General features: G+C 42.4%; 1 protein-coding gene across 1 annotated transcript; it reads left to right on the top strand.

Annotated features, from left to right (window-relative positions):
* Window positions 1-1,621: 1,621 nt before the first annotated feature.
* On the top strand, window positions 1,622-25,536 carry LOC306782985 (FERM and PDZ domain-containing protein 4-like; the record flags this gene model as incomplete). The annotated part of the gene is made up of 17 exons (XM_079276507.1): window positions 1,622-1,662; window positions 8,801-8,917; window positions 13,503-13,663; window positions 13,955-14,075; window positions 14,537-14,582; window positions 15,527-15,631; window positions 17,613-17,720; window positions 18,124-18,255; window positions 18,795-18,914; window positions 19,118-19,254; window positions 19,531-19,657; window positions 19,894-19,983; window positions 20,090-20,272; window positions 20,403-20,526; window positions 20,612-21,583; window positions 22,164-23,372; window positions 23,975-25,536. The coding sequence occupies 17 exons, from the start codon at window positions 1,622-1,624 to the stop codon at window positions 25,216-25,218; spliced, it is 5,037 nt and encodes a 1,678-aa protein (XP_079132633.1). The 3' UTR covers window positions 25,219-25,536.

Raw genomic sequence — 25,536 nt, 5'->3', positions numbered from 1 at the left:
TTTGACTCTACCGTGGTGTGAATGAACAAGTACAGTACTGTTTGTCTCCACAGTTCATTGCCATTTTGAGCTGTATTTATTGATGACAGTATATAGCTGTATTCAACCAGCTTCGTCTATGGCTGTGTGTTTTATGTAGGCACATCACAGAGCAGGATAACAAAGTAAATTGTCTGTATGAAGTTCCTGTTCATCAAAGCCGTCTGATCCACCTGCAGAAGCGTTAAGCCTCCTTGGATCAGACACAAGGCTAATTGGCTGTTGGTGGTTTTCGACAGAGGTGCCTCACATCTGGTGTTTGATTTATGTCGGGGGATTCCTCCTCTTTGAGATAATAGACACGTGGTAATTCTTCATCTGGAGATGGGGCTGAAATAGGAAGTTACCAAGCTACCATTTTGCAGAATTATGTCTGGTTTTACATTTTCAGGATCCTCTTGCTCATTTATCAGTGTACCATCAACCCTGACATGAAATAGGAACTCTCAAACTAATTTAAAATTGCACTAGATGGAGAAAGATAAGAACATTTATGGGGATGTATTTCGATCTAAAAAATAATATCACTATTAGATACTCAAAGCATCCATTATCATGCAGCTGACTAATTGAATCCCCCATCCTCTCCCCTCTGGACTTTGACTAGTCACACAAGTCGTATGATCTACTATGGAGTTCTATTCTGCACGTAGCTATCTAACAACCCCGGTCTTCTTTTGCCGCTTGTTGCGTCAGCTCTGTGTTTGTTTGTGTTGGGTGGATTGTTAAAATGTTTGGAGGCCTCTCATGAATGCCCTCATTGAGGGGAAAGCATTTAGCAGCCGAACCGTTTTGAAAGGTCAAAACAAATGCAGTGTACAGTATGGGCACCCTAATGTGCCGCTGTGAGGCAGAGACCTCAGCTGGGGAGGGGGGACACATGAGGTACTCCTGTCTCTCCAGCTGCTCTCACTGCCCCTCTGTCGCTGGTGCACTCACATTATGAGCACATCATGCAGCGTGTCTCGGTCATGTCATCTCTTTCATCCTGTTCAACCTTTTTCCTGCTACCACATGGTTGGGGATTGATGAGGCTCGCCTTTGGGGAATTCTTGGAGGCTGGCTGCATCCTTTAGTAGTAATTCTTGTGGCCCTTGCTACCATACACACACTCGAAACCCTCTCGCATTCCTCTTCCCTCTCTCTTCCAGTCTCATCTCCTATACTACCATCGCCACCCCTGTCCCTCCCTCCCTCTCTCTCTGCTCCTGGCTGTCTCTGCCTCTCTCCAAAGCTGTTGTTACTGCGCGGCTCCCGCACATCATTCCACCGCGGTGGAAATTAAATGAAGGTGGCTTAACGCAGCTAACAGAGGCATGCTTTGAAGGATGTAACCCGGGGGAAGCTGCTCTGCCAGATCCTTTTCCGTGGGCTGTGGATTTGCGCTGCTGAGGCGAGGACACAGCAATCACTCAGCCATGCAGAAGCCCAGACAACAGGACTAATCTCTCCACCTGACTTGTGGAAGCGCCACTTTTTTTCCTGAAATATTTATTCCTCGCTGCCAAAGACAGTGTGGTACAATGGAGCCGGCGTGATATAGATAGTACATTTGTAGCTTTGACTGCAGTCTGCAGCACACATGGATGTGTTCAGCTTTGTGAAGATGCCAAAGCTGTCAGGGTGAGTCCTATGGATGCTGCTATGTATTTGCCCATCTGTGTATGTGCCTGTTTGTTCTCTAGTAGGTGGTGTTTTTAGAGAGTGACACAGGACTTGGATGTGGAACTGGGGGATTAAAAATGCTGAGTTATTGATTGCTCAAGAGAGCAAGTTTGTGCAGTCATGTATGATGTGAAATGAATGAGCAAGTGATGTAGATGGGAGTGGGGTTGGATGCAGAAGCGGATGCGGTTGATGCATCTAAACTGTCTATCTAAGTTCATAAATGTATTATACTGCAGACAGTAGTCATGGTTTCTTGCTTCATGTGGTGTCATGAAACCACACATGTTCTGACACACTACAGAGATAAACTGCAGTTGTTTCAGATTTTAAATCACTTCAGGCAAAAGGGCCACGGGTGATGCTTACCAATTCACAGAAGCGGTGCGAGTCATTTTCAAACGTCGTATTTTGGTTGTATAATGACAACGTATCTTCTTTACAATCGAGCTTGATCTTTCGTTGGTCATTAGAACAATTAAGTATTCATTCTCATCTAATATAAACCGTCAAGTTCACATTCCTATGGCCAGAACAGGAGGATGAACACTTTGACGTAGAGGTTTTGAAAAATTGCAGTTTGACAATACAATAGAAAGAAAAAAAAACTACATTGGAGTTTACATTCTTGTGGCAACTTTGAGTGTAAGAAAGAACTGAAAATGTGGTTTGTGTGTTTTTTTTGTTCTCTTTACGAGAAGCATTGCCAGGTATTTGGTATGTGATGTATACGGTAAATTAACATTGAGGAATTAATTCATTGCCAGGGCAGACAACTCACCTCATGCACCCATAGGTCTGCTAGATTGAGTTGATCTGCCCCAGTGGACAGTAATCCTCCTCGGGGATTTGGCTCCATCAGAAACACCACAGACCACTGGTGGTGGGAACAGCTGATCATTAATGGGAATGAATAAATCAGATACTGTGTGTCACAAGAATGCACATTCAGTGCATTTCATTTAAATTATGAGTCATCACCAGACTGCGTTGGAATTGTTTTCGTCAGAAAAAAACAAAGACAACGAATTACAGCAATTTACTGTATACTTGATGCATAATATTGCACATCAGTATTACGTTTCTTTCTTGCTTCCTTTTTTAACATTCCTGCAGTAAATCAAGCATGTCGGAATTTTCCATCAGATGATAGGACTGTTGTTTTCCAGTGAGTATCCTTTCACAGCAGCATTGATGATGCGGCTCCCAGTGGACCACCAACGTCACTGACTCCTGTCACTGATAATAATGCCCCAAAATGCTGTCCCTGATTATTACCACTGCACTGGTGTTTTTTTTTTTTATCTTGCTTTCTCCCTCTAAGCTGCCAGCAAGAATTCAAATCAGCAGAATGTTGTTTTGCTGAAGCTAAAGAGAAACCCACTATGTATTTAGAGATGTACAAGAAAGGGAACGTTTACCCTCATTGTCTCTTCCTCCTACCTCCCAGATGTGTCTGCTGTCAGAAACAAAAGCACCCTCTTGCTTTCATTTACTTCATTGCTTGTTGTTTTTAAATCTAGCAACAAATGTTACATGTGACGTTCTTTTGTTGAAAGATAACAAACTCTCACCCTCTGTCTTCATGTAGCTAAAAAGCAAGTTTGAGTCATTTGATCAAAGTAAAAACAGCTCTATTTTGATCTTTCAGTGTAGAACTTTGTCTTAACTTAGCTGGAAGTGCTGTTGCACTTTAATACTTCCTGGTGTTAGAGATGGTTTGTCAACAAAAACATGTGCATGAATATCACGCATTAATGTAAATAGTGTCAATTACTACTCAACCTGCCTGACTCAATAGGGTTGCTAAACTGTGTGTATGTGTAGGTGATTAATGATAATTATAATACATTTCATTTGTATATCACTTTAAAATGTACTCAAAGGCACTTTACATGGTAAACAATAAAAGCAATATAAACAAAAGAGATGACATAACAGTAAAAGTACATAACTAGCATCACAGGTTAAAAGCAGATTTTAATGAGTTTTACTTGCATGGCATGCATTCAAAACAGGTCTGGATTATTTGTTTTTGTGTGATGACAGCTATTTTAAGTCAGTATTATGTAATAGATAGCTGTGTTCATTGAATGTTTTAGTGGAAACATCTTTCTTGATATGGTTGTGGTAATATGGATATGGTAGAACAGTTAAAGCTAATTTAGTTGAACTGCATGACTTCCTTCCTGGCTGTGTTTTGGGGAAAAAAAATCTATTATGCATGCCTTTGTTCGACACGTTTTCAATGCAAACGTTTTGCACACGAAATCACTGGTCTGAACACAAATTCATTAGCCTAAATGTTCATCAGAGTTCAAAAAGACCAGCAGATCTGACATTCTTAGCTGTTCAAATCAGAGACTCTCAGGGAAGAGTGGATCAGAAATGGCTCAGGGTCAGAAATGGGAGCCAGCTGGCTGGTGGACGAGGTCTCAGGCAACCATTTATTTTGTTCTGTCCTTCAGAGCTTTTAGCATAAAAGCAGCGGGTAACACAATGAAGTGAAGGAGAATCCAAGTCTAGTTCAGTGCCCGCAGGGTAAATTCATCACTATATTTGGTTGATGTTTGACATACAGTACATGGAGCAAAGGAGGCCTGGGGAAAATGCGGAGTACTGATGAAATAATAATGAAAACACTGATGTCTTGCATTCGTTCTTTTTTTTGTTTTTTTTACATGTGGTCAAATGGGAAATGTATTGTGTGTATTTGCATGCAATCGCACACATTCATTTCTGCAATAGGTGCTGCAGCAGGCTATCTGTTTTACAGGTAAACTAGGTTGACTGTGAGGTTAACTTACACGCGGTAAAGTATAGCAGGAGAAGCATAGCGGGTGGCCAGCTTCCCAGATGCTGTTTCCTTCCCACCCCGAGGAGATTAACTAACCAAAACCCGTTCTATATAGAGGCACCGGAGAGCTGCTGAGGATAGTGCAGTTGCCCATGGCAACAATATCAGTGCTTCTAAAGACAAACACAGAAATACCATATTTAGTCAAAATAATGTGGAAAATACATACTCATATTCTCAAGTGAGTGTTAGTACTAATTCTAATCACCCAGGCTGGTTCGATAGGGAAAGTGTTTTCTTGCATATCAGGAAAATACCAGTAAAATATCAGGAAAACACAGTGTTTCCTTCTCTGATGTCAAAGAAACACAATGTAAAGTGGACAAAAAACTGACACACGATGGGCAAGAACGGTAGCATGAAATTGAGCAATTTAGTGTACATGGTCAGTGATATTTCTGAACTCACTGAGCACAAAATAATTGCCGGATTGGATCGTGTTCTACTGTGCCGCCTGATGACCAAAGCATCAGAGCCGAGGTGGTAGTTGAAGAAGTCAAGCGGAGGGCAGATGTGTTCTGAAACAAAAGGCAGTGCGCTTTTTTTTTCTTCCATTAACAGGATGGAGGCGGTGTAAAACGGAGTGGATGAATAAAGCCTTTAATCAGAGAGGTTCCTCTGTGTCTGAGCACTCCTCTGCTCTGCTCACTCCCCGGCCTCCTCCCTGGAGATGGTCATCTCATCGGCGTGTCTGGTCTCCACAGGTTTCATATCCAAACAGAATCACATTAGCGGTTTATCGCTGCACGAATGTCTCTGTTTCACTCAAGAGCACCGCGCGGCGTGTATTTAAAGTCACACTTGAAACCCTTCACTCCCTGTCACACAAGGAGAGTGGGAGAAATACGCTTTATTTGTGTTCAACTTGGTGACGAGTCGGGTGTGTGTTCAGTGATTGGTAATAACATAAACAGTGGGCTGGCGGGCGCAAAATTTATTACTGATTTCACATCCACAACATGCAGTGGAATCAAGAAATTCACAAAGATTTGAATTGTTCTTTCTTTAAATATGTGTGTTGTGGCAATGTGATTGTATTTAGTGTTTGTCTGTGTTTGTATTCATGCAGAAGAAACAGTGCTGAATGTTAAACATGTGAAAATAGCCTGTTAACACAATCTCGATATTCAATCACACACATGACAAACTGTCTGCACCGGGCGAGAAACAATGTGATGTTTGATTCATAAGAACGGTATTGCAGCCTAAATGTTCATCAGAGTTCAAAAAGACCAGCAGATCTGACATTCTTAGCTGTTCAAATCAGAGACTCTCAGGGAAGAGTGGATCAGAAATGGCTCAGGGTCAGAAATGGGAGGCAGCTGGCTGGTGGACGAGGTCTCAGGCAACCATTTATTTAGTTTGGACAATTGAAATTATGATGGCTCTCTGAACCTGTCTGGGATGTTTCTCTGTCTCTCGCCAAGTGCATTCTGGGAAGGAAATGCTGAGCCTGGTACTTTGTCGAGGAGCACGTAAATGTAGGTAGAAATGTTGCTATACCGTCATTGAGTCTCTTCTCAAGGAAGATCACTTTCTGAACACCTCTTGAAAAATGACACTTGTTTAATTCTCAATATGCGTAACGGCAGGCATGTGGCACCAGAGTGTGGTTTCATACAGCCAACCCGCATGGAGATTGTCAATGTAAATTATTCAACCTAGTGTCTGTGTTGCAATGTGCTCTTCATAGCTGCGCTTGTCTATAATGGACAGTTACTCCCTACTTTAACGGGAGTTCAGCCTTCATAACACGCCGGAATGCTTCTCTGTAACTAGCGTGCATTCAGAAAGTGAACTCCTGTGATAAACCAAGGATCACATTGTTCATGCAAGTTTTATGAAGGACTGAAAAGTGATCTTTTCCCCATCTTGCAGACAGTACAATTAAACTTATATCTTCCTCATTACTGATAAAGTTAGATGACAGACTCTACCACTGTGCTGCACAAAAGGTCTTTCAATAAAATCGTGTGTCTTCCAAATATAGATGATGCAACCTTGATGCTAGTTGCTGTGGTAACAAAGGCTTATACTTACATATTTGCACTTGCAACTATGATTCATTTTTACTTTTCTTTTTGTTGTTACTGACTGTTAAAGATTATATTTAGTTGGTATTAGCTTCAGGTTGCTACGGAATAGTACAGTAAGCAAAATTCAAACATTTATATTTATAAATATAAAGAAGTCACTATTCATTTTGTAGTTTTAGTGCAATGTATCCTGAAAGAAATTACATTTGATTCCAACTTTGCGTTCTAATTGTCCTCCCTCTGACTCTTGGGTAATGAATTGTGTAGCATAGCTTGCCAACTTGACGCTCGATTACTTAGTCCGCTGCGACTGTGCAGGCATCATTTATTAATGCTGGCTGAGGATCAGTTTCACTGTCCACCACTGCGAACCTTTTCAGCCTCTCTGTAAGTCGGAGTGCTGCGACTCAATGGCATAATGCACCTCCCGCCTGCAGACGAAAGAAATCAAAGATCACAGTACCGATGACTGCGCCATTAATACAGACACATTGTTGCCGTGTGACAGGAAATGGAATTTGTGGAAATTTTCAGTTCAGAAAGATATTTTGAAGGCACAGCATCTAAAACTGTAAGTACAATATGCACGACTACATTGTAGACCTTTGGAGAAACGTCATCGCCAAAGATGTAACCCTGCAGAAACACTCTCATTATAGAATAATATTAATATGCTAAGATTCTATGACCTTTCATACATGAAACGCTACTAAAATGTCTAAATCTGCGACATCAAACACTGCTCATGTTAACACGGCTGTAAGCTGAAATGGAGACACAATAGGACCCATCAATGAGGTGAACATGGCTCCAAACATGTCAGACAGTATCCAGCTGTGTCCACACACATCTTTTTGAGCTGCAGGAAATGTGTTCTAAATATACACCACCGAGGCCTGCTGCCAGCTAATGTACTGTAGGTCAAATAAATCCATATCCATGTGGACACACTAATGTCCACCAAACATTGTGCTGGGAGAGAAAGAAAGATGACTTCCTGTGTTCAGAGCCCTTTCGACTTTAAATGTAGTTCTCAAAAGAAAAACACAATTTTCAGCAACAGCATATGCCTTTTTTTAATGAATTTGTTGTGATTTAATGCGTCCAGTAGTGTTTTGTTGAACCCAGAATACAAATCAGCTTAGGTTGCATTATTTTGTAACCAAATGCCTCACTCTTGCACTGAATAGCTTTAGAATAGTTTGTAACCTTTCTCTCAGCTCATACATTGTGTTGACGAGTTGGCAATATATTCTATTTATTATAATATTTTATTAATACCTCGTGAAATGGGCACACACACACACACTAACACACAGTCTCATGCAGATACAAGCGCCCTGCACACAATGTATTATCATCGGTACAGTAACTGGGGAAATGTTTAGAGGGAAAGAAAGAGGAGCTTTGAATAATGAATGCGAAGAGCCCTGTTACACGGCAGACACGCCTTTGAAGTGACATAACTTAGTGCCACCGCTAGCACCACCAGTGTGCGAACAGAAAGACAAAGTTAAAAGAAAGACAAGAAAGGGGGGAGCAGACAAAAAGACACAGAAAACATTTAGCCAGTTACAGTTCTTCTAAATACCTGCACTCTGCCAACTTGTAGCACCAAAGGCTACGGAGAATTGTGTTTTGTGAGAATCAGAAAATCTTTTTTTATTAAGAAAACCATGGTCTTTCATACAATAGAGTTACGATTGTTATAGCTGGTTCTTTTCTCCGATGAACCTCATCAGATCGTCTTGGTATTAAGCAAATCAAATGACCACTTCATAAGAAAATTCCTCAGGGCTTCTTTTATAAATAATATGCTGACATCTAGAAATAAAACCGTTTTCATGCCTCTCAAAGCACAAGATTGAGGCACGACAACTCCGCCTTTGTGTCGAGCTTACGTAATTAATTTGGTTTGTATTCACCGAGTGAACTGTGGCTATGGAACATTGTTCATCACGCTGGAATCAGACATCCTCTTATCACTTGAATTGCTTCATATCAGCCCACGACTAATTCATTTCTATTATGATTAAAATAACTCTATGACAAAAATATTCATTTTGTATTATTTTAGAGTGGGATTTATCATATAAACTCTGACCTTGATATTGTAGGTGTTACGCATGGTTTTGAATGAAACCGCACGCTATGATATAAAGTTGATCAATGCTTCATTTCTCATCCCTTTCTTCCTCTGCAGCCACAGGACCAAATCCTCAGGCTGGCCGCCCCCTTCAGGGACCTGGAGTGCATCACAGGGACCCCCCAATGGATGGGACATGGGTACCAATAGAGAGGGGCGTGACTTCTACATCAAGTAAGTGCCCTGTGTTTAAAAAAACAAACAGGAGGGGAGCTTTCTCTGTCCCAGATGTTTCAGACGCGTTACCAGCCTGTGATTATTCCAGCCACGTCACTGCCTCCACACTTTCTCCATCTGTGCGTTCAGAATACTGATTCTCTGTTCCCTCCACTGCTGCGCTCACTTTGCCCCTGCCTACTCTCGCTCTCTCTCTCTCTCTCACACACCCACAACACTCCTCATGCAGTCTCCCAAATGCAGAAGAGGGCTTTTGAGAGTGTGTGCCCGCTGCCGCCGAGGAAGATAGTCACCAGTGCAGGGACTTGTTTTGATCTGAGAGTCTGCACGTCCCCCAGAGGATGCTGGGTTATAGTGTGTCATCAGCGTAATTGATTCTTTGCAATTGGCACTTCTGGATAACCGTACAGGCAGGTAAAAGGAAACTCTGCACTGGTTGTCTATATGGTTGTGTGCACATATTCTAATGGAGTGTTTTTGCTAATTGTATCTGTCCTGTTGATTCAGCTGGGCTTTCCTTTCATTTTATCGAGATGTGTAATATGCATTCATACTAGAACTGAAAATATTGTTGCGTTCATGAACCCCTGTGCATACTAGATTCTGACTGTTTTGCTATAGGTTTGCGCCTTTCATTTGCTCGCGAGATTGTCACTTATTCTCATTTAACATTCATTGTAATGCAACAAAGTGCACGGTATTTATGTGTCATAGATGCAGCTCTCTAATGTGAAAAAAAAATCTGTGTACTTGCATTGTATACGGAATAGGAGGTGAGTACTTGTCACACATGGGTTAGAGCACGAGAAGCGTGATGTCAGAGGAGTTATATAAGAAGTAAGGAGCGGTGGAAGTGCTGGATGCAGTGAGTGTGTCTGGATGAGACAGATCGTGGAGGCTGTTTTGGCTCCGTAGCTTTCTAAATTTGAGGAAGATTATGATTAATCAAGTGTTTCATCTGAGTCTGTCGAGGCTCCAGGGTGCTGATAATTGTTGTATTTCTCAGGAGCACATGAATAACGCAGTAGCTATTTAATATTTACACTGTGACACAAGGCATTTAACTGTGTTTTAGTTTCGAGATTTAGAGAGATTGTTCAACAGAGTAGATCACTATTGGAAAAATCACAGATTCAACAGAGACTTCCTCTTCGTCGTGACTGAGTTCAGAAGGCAGGATGGCAATTTCTTTTCACAAAATACACAAAGATGTCAAAGTGAAATGAACAGTGGTTCCATTAAATTGACTCCATTAAGCCAAATGTACAAGAATAAAACCACATATCTGTTTGGTAGGTTTAGAAAATTCACAGCAGCCAGTCCTCTAAAAGGAGAAGTGACACAGCAAAAGCGTATGCCAACATGAACTGGCTGTGATTGCATTATTTTAAAAAACTAATTGCGTTCCACACAGGACAAATAACCGCCTCAGCACCAACAAGTTGTGAGCTGTGTCAGAGCATTTCAGAACGAGAGGAACGGGATATTGCTTTTGGTCATGAGCTTACTCCACTTTGTCCAAAATATGCTTTTAGGAAACAACAGTGAAAATAGTCGTTTTCGTTTGTACAGTGACAGTCATGCCAGCATTTCTTGCGACTCCTTTTTGTTCATCTTGTTAATTGTATAGCTCACAGTGCGGCTTCTGATTGCTGTATAGAGTGCTGTGCAGCTACACTAGCAGCTAATGAGCATGATTAGGGAGCATTAGATGCATGGCTGTCTGCACAATGGGAATCCAGCCATGTTTAGCAGGTGGCCATGTAGAGGAGGGGACAGTACTCTCCCTGAATGCACAGGCCCATATGGTTTTGATTTGTGCACAATCTGCTGAGTTTGTCATTTGAGGGATAAAACTGACACATAAATCCAAACTAAATGTGTCTTAGAAAGACCGTCAGAAATGTAAAGTGATAGCGTTCACTGTGTGGTAATGAGTCGACGCTTAAACAGTTTTCAACATGCCGAAACAGATGTCTTGTTGGGGTGATAAGGGTGAGGACAAAATGTAATTGTAAGATGCATTCGAATTAACGATATAATATCTATAAGTAAAGGGGGGGGGCTGTCTGTCTCTTTTGTATGGAGGCTTGAGTGTGCCACTGAACAAATTCTGGACTTGAATCTTTATCATAAACTTTGATATTTACCAGATACATTTAGAAAACTCTTTGATACATTCAAATGCCTGTTGTGTTTAGTGATACAATTAAAAAGCCATTTGTAAAAATGGTTAATAAATGCACCAATTAAAACACATTTAATGTTCTGGGCCTCTCGCGTCAACTGGCACTAACGGCCAATGCCACGCCGGACTGGGTGTGGAAATACTGAAGTGGGTGTGTTCTGAATATTTGGCTACTCCAGTATTATCTAAAGCCTCTGGATACCTATAGTATTATACTGACATGATATGAGAAAAACATCATATTTTATATTCAAAGACAGTAATATGGGTACATTTCTGTGTACAGGGTCTGAAATAATGAAGTTGGTAAACTTGTGGTTCGGTTTTATGCATTTATTGTGTCTGTATGAGTCTGTATAGCATTTCCGACCCTCACATTTGTCTGCAGTCCTGTAAGATAACACATATCCTGCCACTTTCATGTCAGATAAATATAATTTCAGGACTACATTTTATTTTTAAACATGGGTATTTGTTAAACAAGCCGCCAAAAGAAACCACACCTATTTGAACTTATTTGTCACAAACACGTTTTCTTATTTTTATAATGACGGAATGGGGGGAGATAAAAACATCGATCAGATTTATGTAAAATGTTTTCATTCCGAGAATCCTTCAATAGGTGGTACAGTAAAAGCTCTTCAAATTCAAGAGAATGCCAATCATCAACATGTATCTTCAGAGATGATATTACCTTCTATAGATCATTGTTGCTCCTCATATATCGGTCTACATCAGGCTTTTGTTCAGCTTGAATACAAAGTGGCTTATGTTTTGTCTGGAACGAAAAGATGAAACTATTTGGTTAATTTAGAGCATCTTTGTTTGACATTTATTGTCGAATAAGAATTAGGTGATTCATTTCAAGTCTGTTCCCCACTGTAGCGATGTGCTGTAGACCTCTTAGCCACACTCCAAACAATGACGGCCCCATTTTACTAGAATCAGCTGGCAAAGTCAATGTTGACAGACTGGTGGTAATGTCTATCGATATCTATATAGTAAGTCTTAGTTCGCTGTAAAAGGTGAAAGTGAGACCATCAAAGAGATCAGGTTCACTTCTAGTTCAGAACTGATACGAGCACAAAAAAAGCTTGTCATCGTTCGTTATCCATTTGGTTGTTGGGGATTACGGTATTACATTTTTTTGTGGTTTATAGCTCTGGGAGAGAATTATTGAATCCTCCTCCGAAATCTCAGTTGACAATCACTTAGCTTTGACCATATTGTGGAACATTTTATTATTATTTTTTTTTTGTAATATCGGGATTGCGATTGACAGATCTCTCTGTGTCTTTGTGCCATAGAAGATGAATTGTTAGTATTTAGTGGTGAAGCGTACATGTGTCAAGAATAACTGTGAATTACACACTGTCTGCCCACGGCTTTAATGAACCAACATTGTTGGCACCATATGGAGCTGCTACTGCCTTTGCAGCCAGAGAAAGTGGAGAAACACTGAAGAACGCTGATCACAGAAGATGTGAAAGCACATACAGGGTCTGCATCGTCTCTTGAGGTCAAGAAGAGAATAATAACTGTGTTGAAAGGACAGAGGAAAATGCATTGATCAGGTTAACTGAAACAGTTCAATAAGGTATAAACCATGCAGTCTTGGTTTGCAGCTATGGCAGGAGTCTTACAGTGATCGAGATAGCAAATCTCAAACTCAGGCAGGAGATGTTCAACTGCACACCACACACCATACCTGTCCTGCATCATTAGTGTGGCAAAGCAAAAGCCTATTCTATAACACATACCAGTATGAATACCACAGACAATTGCAACTAAGCACACAGTAGACATCTGCAATGTGATAATACAAACATCGGCTCCTGATTACCATCGCCCACATGTTCTATTTTTGCAGCATTGCACTAGTTCCTCATTTTAAAACAACGTCTTGCATCTTGTCTTTAAACATTTTGGGGATTTAGGTAAACAACCATGTGCAGTTAGTGGTTACATCTATTGCTTTACATCTTTTAACAGATGTGTCCATGCTGAGCTGCAGTTGTCATTGTCTCTTGAATATAAACTCTTTTTATTTGTTATATTCTTTCAGGATTCCTATTTTAGAGCTGCAACTAACATTATTAGTATTGTCCTGATCAGAAAATATGCACATTATTGTCTCAGTTAATTGATGAATCATTTGTTCTATACAATTTCAGACAATTGTCATAAATACCTATCACAAGTTCCCAGAGTTTTGGGTGATTTTTAAATTATTGTGATACTTAAGTTTACAAAAGTGTGAAATTTGACATTTCTGTTCTCCTTGATACACCAACAGTGGCTACACAACACTGGCCATTAAAAAGCATTGCTTTAAAATGTAACAAAAACAACCAGCAGGGATGAAGGGAAACATGCTTTTTATTCTTCCCACAGCCACCTCTCCCAGAGCAGCTCTCTGGATGAGGTTCGTCTGGACGGGGACAGGTTCGTGCCACCAGCGCCCCGGATGGTGGAGATGAGACGAGACCCAGTGCTTGGCTTTGGATTTGTGGCAGGCAGTGAGAAACCTGTGGTGGTCCGCTCAGTTACACCAGGTAAAGTGCCCCAGCTGCACAGTGAGCTCTAATACAACAGTGACTCATCCGATCCATGGCCATTATTAACACATTACCAGAAGCAGATGGGATCCCTCTAAAAATGAGCAAGAAAGGACAGAGGATAACCCTCTCTGGCTGTAATTTACGTGGATGATTCATTGGTTTTAACAAAGATCAACGAGTAAGCATTCATTCGAGACCTGAGCCAAGAAACCTAGAAAATAAAGAAAGATGGCATGACTGTGCACAGCTTGTACCACTTAACTCTTGTTTGGTTTGTGTTGACAGGGGGTCCGTCAGAAGGCAGGCTGATCCCAGGAGACGAGATCATGATGATTAATGATGAGCCAGTCAGTTCAGCAGCCAGGGAGAGGGTCATTGACCTTGTCAGGTATGACAACACATTCAGGTGAGATGTCTTGCCTGCTGTTGAACCTGTTGTTGATAATTGTATGGTGCCCATTAAAAAAAACTTTGTTCTGGTTTTCATAATTTATCGTCTTACAACAGTGTAAAAAGTAGATTTCATGTTTTTTTTCTCACGGTTGATGTTTTTTTAGGTGTCTCATTAAAGATATAACACTAATACAGCTGAGTGGCTGATTGTGAGGGTTTGGTGTGACCTGTGCGCCATTAGTGTGGCCGCTCCTTCACAGCTGCTTTGGCCTTGAATGGGGTTGACCTCTGCAGTAAAATGCTGCACTTCGGAGGCAATGCAGAGCTGCCAGGAGCATCACTGGGACACAATATTCCTGGTGCTACCATCCACCATGATGTCCTAAGCATAACAATAACTAGAAGAAAACTGAAATATTTCCAGATTTCCCTTATTAACCATATCATTTTTTTTGTTTCTGGTTGTTTTTGCAGGAGTTGCAAGGAGTCCATATTGTTGAGCGTTGTTCAGCCATACCCAGTAAGTTTCTCCATCCATGAGTGAAATAGAGTGCATTCCAACAGGCCGTTTGTGTGTTTGAAACTGTTCATTTTGTTGACTCCATGAAAGCAGGTCATCGCTCATGCCATAATGTGCTTTAGTTGGCACTGTATCAGTAATGCCTTAGCTGAGTGTTGCAGCCCCGCTCACTGAAAGGGTTCAATTGCTGCAGTCATTTCAAGTCTTCTCGTGTTGTGGCGTCAGATCCTCGCAAGACCTCAGATGAACCTGCCACAACAATATTTACTGGAGTCACGGAGCACCAGATGGTTGTGAACAAACAGCGCCAGCAGCATATATTCGGCCTTTGTTTACAGTTCACAAAATAAGTCAGTAGAAATGTGAATTATGCTTGTATTCCCTCCAAAAATAGATCAAATCAGAAGAGCATGCTCATAGAAAACAACAGAAATGTTGTTTCTTAAGTGGTTCTGATAATTCTCTGTACACCATGACAGTAATGTTGGTGTTTTACACTGTGCAACATTTCCATTGAACTGAAATTAAACTGAAATGACATGACATCATTGTGCATTTAAATGAATCACTTTGTTCAGTGTTTAGAGGCTCATCACGATGAGCGTATGGCTAAACCTGAAAAAGGATTTCATTTGCAGAAAAAACTGGGTGTATATTCCAAAGCAGCTCTTATAATCCAGCCTGTAATTGCTTCCGTTTACCAGGCGTTTCTTTGCAGCCTCAATGACACACCGGCAGTGAGGAAGTCCTCCTCTTATGCCCTTACACAGAGCCTCCCTAATTGCATCAGCACTGAGAGGAGAAATGGGAGGTTGTCATATTTCAAGAAGGGAACAAATCCTTGAATTGTGTGAGCTGAAAAAAATGCATTACTAATCGATAAAAGACCTAATTGTCATTTAAATCTGTTTTGTTTTTTTCTTCTTCTTTTTTCCCTCCAAAAGTCACCCAAATCGGCATTCATCAGCGCAGCCAAAAAGGCCAAGTTAAAGACTAATCCTGTTAAAGTCCGCTTCGCAGAAGAGGTTATCATCAATGGCCAGGTCCCCGTAAGTCACACTGTACATTGATTCATTCGGTACACATCAAGGTTTGAACAGCGGCAGACTTCAACTCTAAAAGTGTGCGTAGAGCAGAGTGAAAATATCAGATATCCCGAAAGGTAAAATGAAGACACAGATGAGCCAGAAATGCACTTCTCATTTACTTGCATCTCTGGAATGAAATAGAGAGCGTGTGGGTATGATTGACAGAAAAAGAGGGACTCTCTCACAGCTTCCCTGATTCATCAGATGTGTCACACAGAGAAGAGGTTTTTTAGAGAGCAACCACTAAGTAAGAAGAATATCAGTCATATCCTCCGAGCAAAAAGGACAGCATCGTACATAATACCAGGAAGTGATTATTAAAGAAGACGCGTCAATGGGTTACTTTGTATTACTTTCATTTCAATTTTAGCCACATGAAAAATGTGGAAACATACATTTTAAGAAATTGTTTGACATATTCTAATTTGCTTTCTTGCTGAGAGATGGATGAGAAAATCAATATCACTCTTATACAGTATCTAATATGAAGCTACAGTCAGGAGAGCTTGGCTTAGCATTACAAACTGGAAGAAGGGGGAAACAGTTCCCCTGGATCTGTCCAACGGTAATACACAAATCTGCCAACCAGCACCATTTAAAGCTCACTAACTATGTTGTATATATTGGTTCAATCCGTACAAAAACTTGTAAAAAAGGACAGGTTGTGTTTTTAATTTCTTGACTGGGCGCAGTAACTTCCCTGGAGGCTTATTGTCACTGTGAAATATGACGTGCTAATTAGGCCGATTTTGTTGCCTACAGAGCCAGAGTAGCTGTTTCCCCCTTCTAAAAGTTGTTATGCTAACTCTTAAGCTAACCATTTCCTGGTTGTAGCGTCATAAATACCATACAGATATAGAGTGTATCAATCCTCTCATTTCAGCAAGAAAGCAAAATGTGGAACTCCTTTCATTTTCCTTTAATCCTCAAACTTTAATATGTTCTTGAATGGGCAATCATTTTCTCCTAAGGGTCTTCTAATTGCAGCATTTTTGCTCTAATGCACTTTAAAGCTGGGCTAGGCAGTTTCTTTTTGGCATAATTGGGCAAAACTTCCATAATCACCTTTCAGCATATTGTAATTCAAGTTGTCTGAGACAAAACCTCTGCACCTCCTCTTGGCTCTGTTTTCAGGATAAAAACAATCTAGCTTGTGACGGCATGCTTTAGCTAATCAAAGGTCATTTCAGAGAGAAGGTGTTCCTATTGGCTTTTCTACAAATGCAGATGCACGTCCCTTTTTAAATGGCGAAAGCGTCATTCAGTGGTGGAAAATCCTGCAGAAAAAGTTACTATTCCTGCATTGGCAACCCAAAAATAGAAGACAGACCAATAGTGCGCGAGGCTTTTCAGAGATGGAGAGAAAATGTTGCCAATAGCTCAGCCTTCTACTAACCATAGCCGACTGCAGCTCATGGCAGCTGACGGCTATGGTTAGCAGAAAGCTACATATTTAACATTTTCTCTCCATCTCTCTAATAGTTTAGCCTTCTACATGAGCATAGTCCTAGTTAGCAGAAGGCCAAACCATCAACTTGCAACTTTTTCTCTCCATTTCTGTAACACTTGGCAGATATTGTAGCAAGAAAATCACAATATGTCTTCTCAAAGGGAACAAAACAGGATGGTTATTCTCATGTAATTGCTGCTATTTAACATCATTAGGATCAGGATAACGTTTGATTTGAAGGACTTGTACTCGCACAGGTTACTGTGTGAAACGTGGGCATATGCCTGTGCCCGTCTGGTTGAAGGGGGCTTAGGACCGAGAGGGGAGAGCGAAAGGATGAGGGCTGTATTTCCAAATTCTCACGGGTTGTTTTTGCCCTGGGGTAATACTTGAATCACAATATGCTGAAAGCTTGTTATGGAATTGTTGCTTACCCCAGCTATCAATTAGAAAACAAGTGAGATTTACTAATCAAATGATTCTTATCCTCAGGAAACGATGAAGGACAACTCCCTTCTCTTTATGCCAAATGTTCTGAAGGTGTACCTGGAGAACGGGCAGACTAAATCATTTAAATTTGACAGCAGCACATCCATTAAGGTAGGTGTCGCGGAGAACCTTGCTTCACTATGAAATCTAGTTGCGCGCTCTAAAGTGGTATTCAGTTTAAATATTGAATGTTATTCACAGTTACTGCACATTATGAAGTGCGACCACCAACCTTCACTGCAGCCTTCAGAACCTGCACATAAAACATGATGCAACCAAAAAGCATTTTGAACTGAATTAATGTGGGTCAAGGAGAACTTGAGTCAGCAATTTACATTTCCTTCCTTTTTTTAAATATTGCAGGAGAAATTCTGCCGATATGGTCCGTTAATGTCTTTGCACGTGTCCAGCCGTGAAAATGATTCATGGTTTTAGCATTGAGCTGAGCACAGGCAGGCTGCTGCATCTGCACGGTCCTCGTATTATATTAACTCTGGTTTTGCCTTTGCGAAAGGATGTCATCTTGACCCTGCAAGAAAAGCTATCCATTAAGAGCATCGAGCACTTCTCTCTGATGCTGGAGCAAAGAGCTGAGGGGTCTGCCAGCAAACTCATGCTCCTGCATGAGCAGGAGATGCTAACTCAGGTGAGTCAGCTCTCCTCTGTGCTACTGAACAAGAGCGAGGCAGTGAAATGATAGACTTGACAAAAACAGAGGGAGGATACCACCCTTGTGCTCGGTATAAAGTGTTGTTGTACTCATGCTGTAGGACAAAAGGGGAAGAACTGCAGAGTCATTGTCAGTTTGACTGCTTTTACATGAAAATGTTACAGTTAAACATTGTGGGAAATATGGTCACTTCACTTTATTGCAGCGTTAACACATATTTGTTGTAGTCCCTTCAAGACCACTTCCTCTGAACAAAAAACAAAACAAAAAAAGAAAAGAGGAAGAGCAAGGATAGCTGTTCCCCGCTCTTTCCAGTCTTTAAGCGTCTCCTGCCTCCAGCTACATATTAATCGGACAGATATGGGAGTGGCATAGATCTTCTCGGCAAGAAAGCGATGAGCTCATTTCCCACAGTGTCAAACTATTCATGCATCACTGTGAATTCTGACAGACGACAGGATAGGCCTAATGTCAAATGTTGCATGTAATGCCTTATCTTCTGACTTGTGCTCTAGGTGACACAGAGGCCAGGGTCAAACAAGATGAAGTGCTTTTTTCGCATCACTTTTGTCCCGAAGGATCCCGTGGACCTGCTGAGGAGAGACGCAGTAGCATTTGAGTACCTCTATGTTCAGGTGAATGTCACCAGATTCAGACAACACGTAAACACACGGTGCGGTTCATGGTGAAAGTTTTAAAAGAATCAAAGTATGGTAATCTAGAAAAAAACGCCTCAGAACTCGAAACTTATTGAGACTTTCGTCTATAATTACTGCCTTATAACAAAGACATGATTGCTGTAAACTGTTTCTGTCCTCTCCCTCTCCGGCTCCTCCAGAGCTGTAATGATGTGGTGTTGGAGAGATTTGGGTCAGAGCTGAAATACGACACGGCCCTCCATCTGGCTGCCCTGCAAATGTATATTCTAACCATCAATACCAAGCACTCCCAGAAAGTTTCCTTAAAGTATATTGAGTGAGTAGATTGTCTTTCACACGGCACCATGCATATATAGCCAGAGAGTCATTTTGTTGTTTGGGTACTTAGTCCAGAATGCTAACAATAATCATCTCACCAGTGTTGTGCAACTGCAATGCCAGAAGATACATCCCTGCTTAGTTAATGATTGTGATCGCACCCTGTCAGTTGATCAATGTACCACCTCAGGGTGAAGTGACTCTATCAGCGGTCGAGAGTGCTGACTTGACTGTTTGTCATAGTGGCTAATTGTAATGAATGGCGGGTCTGCAGGAAGGAGTGGGGTCTGGCGTTGTTCCTGCCTCCAGCAGTGCTGTCTAGCATGAAAGAGAAGAACATCAAAAAAGCCCTCACTCACATCCTCAAAACCAACCAGAACCTGGTGCCGCCTGGTAAAAAGGTGGAGTGTTACCTCTTCCCTCATTATCTCTTCCTGTCTCTTCATCGTTCTCTTTCACTACATCTGAAGAGACTCTTTACTACCACCTAGTGGAGTCTTTCAGTGGTTGGTGGCTTGAACATATAATGTTGCACCTTTTTTTTTTTTTTTAACATTACATTATGCCGTTAACACCTCATTTAAATAAATTCAGCTTGTATTTAATCCTGTGTGTTATGTTTCCTCCCATATTCCAGCTGACTGCCTTGCAGGCAAAGGTCCATTATCTGAAGTATCTCAGCGATTTGAGGCTGTATGGAGGACGGGTATTTCGATCCACGCTAGTTGTGAGTGAAATCACATGACGCGTGACACAAAAACATACCAGGTCACACGCTTTTGATTTGCATGCAGGAAGTGATACGTGTGCTGACACTCCGTTTCCTTTCACAGCAAGGCGAGAAGCACACAGAAGTGACGTTGCTGGTGGGGCCCAAGTATGGCATCAGCCATGTGATTAACACCAAAACAAACCTGGTGGCTCTCCTGGCTGATTTCAGTCACGTCAACCGCATTGAGATGTACACAGAAGATGAGAACAGGGTTCGAGTGGAGCTACATGTTCTGGACGTAAAGGTTAGCAAACCCTCTTCTTTCCCCCTAACAGCACCAAGTCTGTTTAGCAGTAATTATAGCATCATTCTACAGTCCCACCATCCCATTTATTTTGCGCTCATTGTCATCTGCTTATCTTCCTCGTTCACAGCCCATCACTCTCATAATGGAGTCTGTCGATGCAATGAATCTGGCCTGTTTGACTGCTGGCTACTACAGATTACTGGTGGACTCTCGGCGCTCCATCTTCAATGTGGCCAAAAACACAGAAACAAGTATGTCTGAAATGATCACAAGACGACTCATCAGAACTTGCTGCGTTTAAATGTACATGTTAAATGTTTTGGTTCCTCTTTGCAGGCCTTGCAGGAAGAGTAAAGCAGACCTACCAGGCCATTGAGTGTACTTACAGCACACCCCATAAAGGATTTGAAGACAGAAACAACCAGAGATGCAGCCAAGGCTATTCTGACCAGGAGTGTGAATACCTTGACCACGGGAAATTTGAAGGCCAACCAGTTTACATAACTGAGATCCACCAGGCCCAGCACTCAATTCACATGGCAGAGAGAGCAGAGTGCTGCAGAATCCCTTGCACCCAAACTTACCTCAATGTCCCCAGGCCCAAACCCCAAGACCCCTCCAGGAGTGCAAAGGTCTCCTTCATATTTGGAGATCCTCCCTTAGACAGTGTAAACCCCCAAAACCTGGGCTACCAGAGACTGATGGATGAGAGCCCAGAGATTCTAGACAATCACAGCCACATGTACAGGCATCTTGAGGAGGACTATAAGATGATGGATGCCATAGAAGACGGTTATCAGTACTCCACCAAAATCTTTGGTCCTACTGAATGCATCGAGGAGCCGCTGCTGCACGACATCTGTTACGCAGAGACAACAGATGAAGCAGAGGATGAGGATGACATCAGCTGTGAGGAGGACATGATGATGAGTGACATTGACAAGCCTATGTTACTCTCGCTCTCAGGGTCCAGCGATGACATCATAGACTTGACTTCCCTGCCTCCCCCACCGGAGGGGAACGACGAGGAGGACAATGACGTGCTCCTGCACTCTCTTAACCTGGCCATCGCTGCTCCTCCTCCCGGCTTCAGGGACAGCTCTGACGAGGAGGAGCAGCAGGGGGCCGGGACTCGGGCACAGGGGGCCTGCAATGACATCCCAGTGTCTCTCATAGATTCAGTACCCAACCTCGGAGCAGAGGTCCACGGGGAGCCTCTAAACGATGCTGTGGTGTCGACCTTACAGGCACTCGAGGCCCTCGCTGCATCTGAGGATCAGAGTCCGGCACAGTCAGAGAGTAGCACAGGTTCTCCTTACACCATTGTAACATTCATCCATTAACACCACACATGATCCAGCCATTCACTTTTGATTTGTTGTTGTTTTTTCAATAAAGCCCATTTTGTTCTATGTTTCCATTTGTGTGAGTATTTCTTCATTCATTTCATCATACAAACAGTTGTGTTCACTACAGTATCATTCATTTGGGCAGGATTTGTTGTTGTTTTGTTGATCGTTTTATTTGTTTTCTCGATTTGCATGTTGCACAATGTCAAAAATGTGTTTTTAATATTAAAAAAATGTAAACAAATCATTTTAAATAGCAATCCATGGAATACAAATTTTTAAATCTGGAATGTTCTTTAGCAACATTTTAGGATTTTGTAATTTGATTGTAATTTTATGCGATTTTTTGATTGATATTTATTATTCATATTATATTTATTTATATTAATTGAAGTTGTCATTCACACCTTTTTCCCCTACATGCTGAATTACATGTCGCTACCATTACATCTACTTTACTCATTTCTTAATCTGTGATGTTTCTCGTGTGTCTAAATGAAGTTGTTAATGCCGTTTTTTTGTCTTTCTTTGGTACACAGGTGTAGAAATATCCCGAGCATTTAGTCCTGAGTCCTCAGATTCTGGCAACGAGACAAACTCCTCTGAGATGACAGAGAGCTCCGAGCTGGCCACTGCTCAAAGACACTCAGAAAACCACCTGAGGATGCATGCAGCCATGACTGAAGGATACCACGCCGCGAACGAGGAAAAGGCAGAGGCCGCTGCACCTAGCGATGGTGGTGCGGCAGCGATGCAGTACAACCCCCAGGAGCATCAGGATGACGGGGCAAAATCTTCTGCCGTCGCCTCCTCCCAGATTTGTCACTCGGATGGCGGTGAAATGGAGCCAGAGACAATGGAAATAAAGTCAGTCAGTGAATACTTCACTAAGATGCACCTTGGCTCAGTAATGAGCAGGCAGAGAGGAAAACAGAGGGAGGCAGATGGCAGAATCCACAGAGACACCTGTGAAGCCTCTGACAGATCTCACATGACTTCTCACGACTTACCAAGAGAAGAGCCCCCTCATCTTGTTGGGAAGTATAACGCTTTCACCGTCAGAGATTCCTACTACATGAATCAACTTGATCTTGGGCGAACTCACTTTCAAGACAGGCATGAAAAATGGCAGCAGAGAGCGCCCGGAAACAAAATGGCAGGAAATCTCTCTCCAGAATGTATGAGTGACTCACAGGCTTCCCACGCAGACAGGCTGACGGTAAAGGGAGAGAAACGGGACTCAAGTGAAAGAAGCCAACAGTTAAACGAGCATCTCCACTCTCCGTCCAAAGGGCCTGTCCTTGCAGAAGGAGGCGTCACTTCACAGGACAATGAGCAGCAGCAAATTAAGATTCCACCGTCGGAGCATGACGTCACACAGTCATACGAGTACCACGTGAGCAAGCGCATGTCATCGATACAGAGTGAAGGAGTCCATTCTCTCCAGAGCTCACAATGTTCCTCTATAGACGCTGGTTGCAGCACCGGCAGCAGCAGCTGCGTCACTCCCATGGATTCTCCTCTTTGTGCCACAGACAATATGCATGTACTCTCAGAGTCCTCACTCAAGGGGTTGAGTTATGCAACGGCTGAGGAGAAAGCTTTTGGGCCCCCAGGTCAGGGGAGGGCCGGCCATTCCATGGACCCCACCCTGCTGAGGAAGATCCATGCAGCGACCAGTGCTGAGCCTGGGTTCGGGATTTCACGGGACGGCAGTCACCGTATGCCCAAGATTAAAGAAACCACAGGTACAACTAAACAGGAGGGTCTCTCTCTTATACTGTATGTGTCTGTGACACAGACACACATGTATGTGCATGACTGGAACAAAAGAGACATTTACTAAAGTCATTGAAGTCAGATACAGGCAGGTGTATATTTTAAATGCTAACATGCTGATGCAAGCTAGGGTTGATCATCTTGAGAAAACTAGCAAGAGTAAGCTAGACTTACTGCAAAACCCTGCCCAGTGTTGCCAGTCCTGTGACTGCCTTTTTCTTCTTCTTTTTTTTGCCAAAGCATTTGAAGCAGTGATTGCTGTCAGGATGTACTGGGACTACTTGTACTGGGGTTGCAAGTAGACATTGATGTTTTAAGGGGTCACAAGACAAAAAACTTGGGCACCACTACTTTAAAATATATTCCTGCCCTCATTTGTTTTCTTAAAGTGTCACTTTCCATCTATTTACCCCTTTAGGAATCAATATGTGTTTTTAACAAGTATGCAAATTCTGGAAAACATTCAAATCGTCATCTCTGTATTCACAGTACACGTAAAGTATATTTGTTATTATTAACACGTGTGAGATGCTTAACGGTTCTCTCTGTTTCCCTACTACCCCTAGTGTAGCTTGCACACAGCTGAAGAAGGTTGGGGAAGACTCATCTTTAGCTCTCTGTAATGAGACGAGTACCACCACCACAACCACGTCACCATCTTCATTAAGAAGTAGCACAGAGCCCAGTGAGCTAACACAGGCCAGCCCAGAGCCTGACCCACAAGCCCTGGCTTCCCCCTCAAGCGGCTCTTCATGTGACCCTAAATCAAGCAGCCTCAGGAAGCCACGCAGGGATTTGATGCTCAGGAGAAGTTGGGGTACCATAATGCCGGGCTCCAAGAGCTTAGAAGCGCTGTTACAAAAGACCAGAGCCACACTTACAAGGAAAAATGGAGGTCAGAATCAGTCTCAAGATCCCCCAAATATACAGAGGATATTCTCTGCCAAAACCTTGCCTAAGAGCTTGTCCCACGGTTCAGTCGCCTCTAATTCATCTAGTAAAATGCTGCTCAGAAGAGCCTCCCTGTCGCTGCCAGAGTCAACAGCTCCCAGGCTGGATGCATGTAGGCCTGCGTGGAGGCGCCGTGTGCCCTTCGGTCACTGCTTCCTGCGGAGAAAGAAAAACACGGATGGTGATGATGAAGACAGAAAGATGCCATCACATGCTCTGTTCTCTGCCAACTCGCTTTCTTTCAATCACGAGGAAGACACAGTCATGAAAGCTGACTGTAAAGCTGAGCAGAGTAACACGGTCTCAGCCGCGACTGACGTGAGCCTCAAAGCGAGGCTAGATCGTGTAAATTCAATGAAGGGAAAAACCTACAGCCTTCAGACAGGGTTCGCGCTTGCACGTAAGGATGCCTTAGAGATGGTCGGCGTGTTGCGTTCCAGCCTCGGACGCTCGTCCAGAGGTGAGAAACGCGAGGTCAACGAGGCTGACAGGGACACGTTCTCCCAGCTGCTGTTCATGCAGGCCAAAGTGCTGAGCAGTGCCTGCAGTCAGATGGGCGTGGAGTACAGCAGTCCAGAGGAGTTACTGCTCACTCTGACGCACAGCTTCCACACACTCTGCTGCCTGACGCAAGCCTGCATGTCACTCGTGGAAGGCCTGAGCACCGAGAGCGAGCGGCGTGAGGTGGTAGCCAAGGTGGACGCGGTCGTCATGAACTACGTGTGTCTGCTGGAAGCTGCTGAGGCGGCTTCGGGAGGCTCCCCCAGTGACCAAAGTGTCAATGCATTGACACATCACTCTGCCACCATGTCTGCTATTATAAACGCACTGACTCACTCACTGAAAACACTGCTCTACAAATAAACTGTTCTGTCCTAATTATTGATTTTAAAGCCATACATAAGAGACATGGGTTTAACAACCAATGTGAACTGCTGTGAAAAAGGAAAAAAAACTTGCCTTGTATATACAATATTTTATTATGGAAAGTGAGACAAATGAATTGATATGAATCATTAAAAGTTTTAAAAAGATTATATTAAGGCCTCTGAAGAATATGACCCTCCTCTCAAGTATATTATATAATAGGGATTGTTTTTAATGATTCATTGGTTATATTAGGGGCTTAACATGTAGATTATTACAACCCTATTGATACCTTGTTTATACATTGTAAGAATA

This window comes from Melanostigma gelatinosum, assembly GCF_949748355.1.
Source record: "Melanostigma gelatinosum genome assembly, chromosome: 10".
NCBI classification, from domain to species: Eukaryota; Metazoa; Chordata; class Actinopteri; order Perciformes; family Zoarcidae; genus Melanostigma; species Melanostigma gelatinosum.
This window is presented reverse-complemented; position numbering and strand designations above follow the sequence as displayed.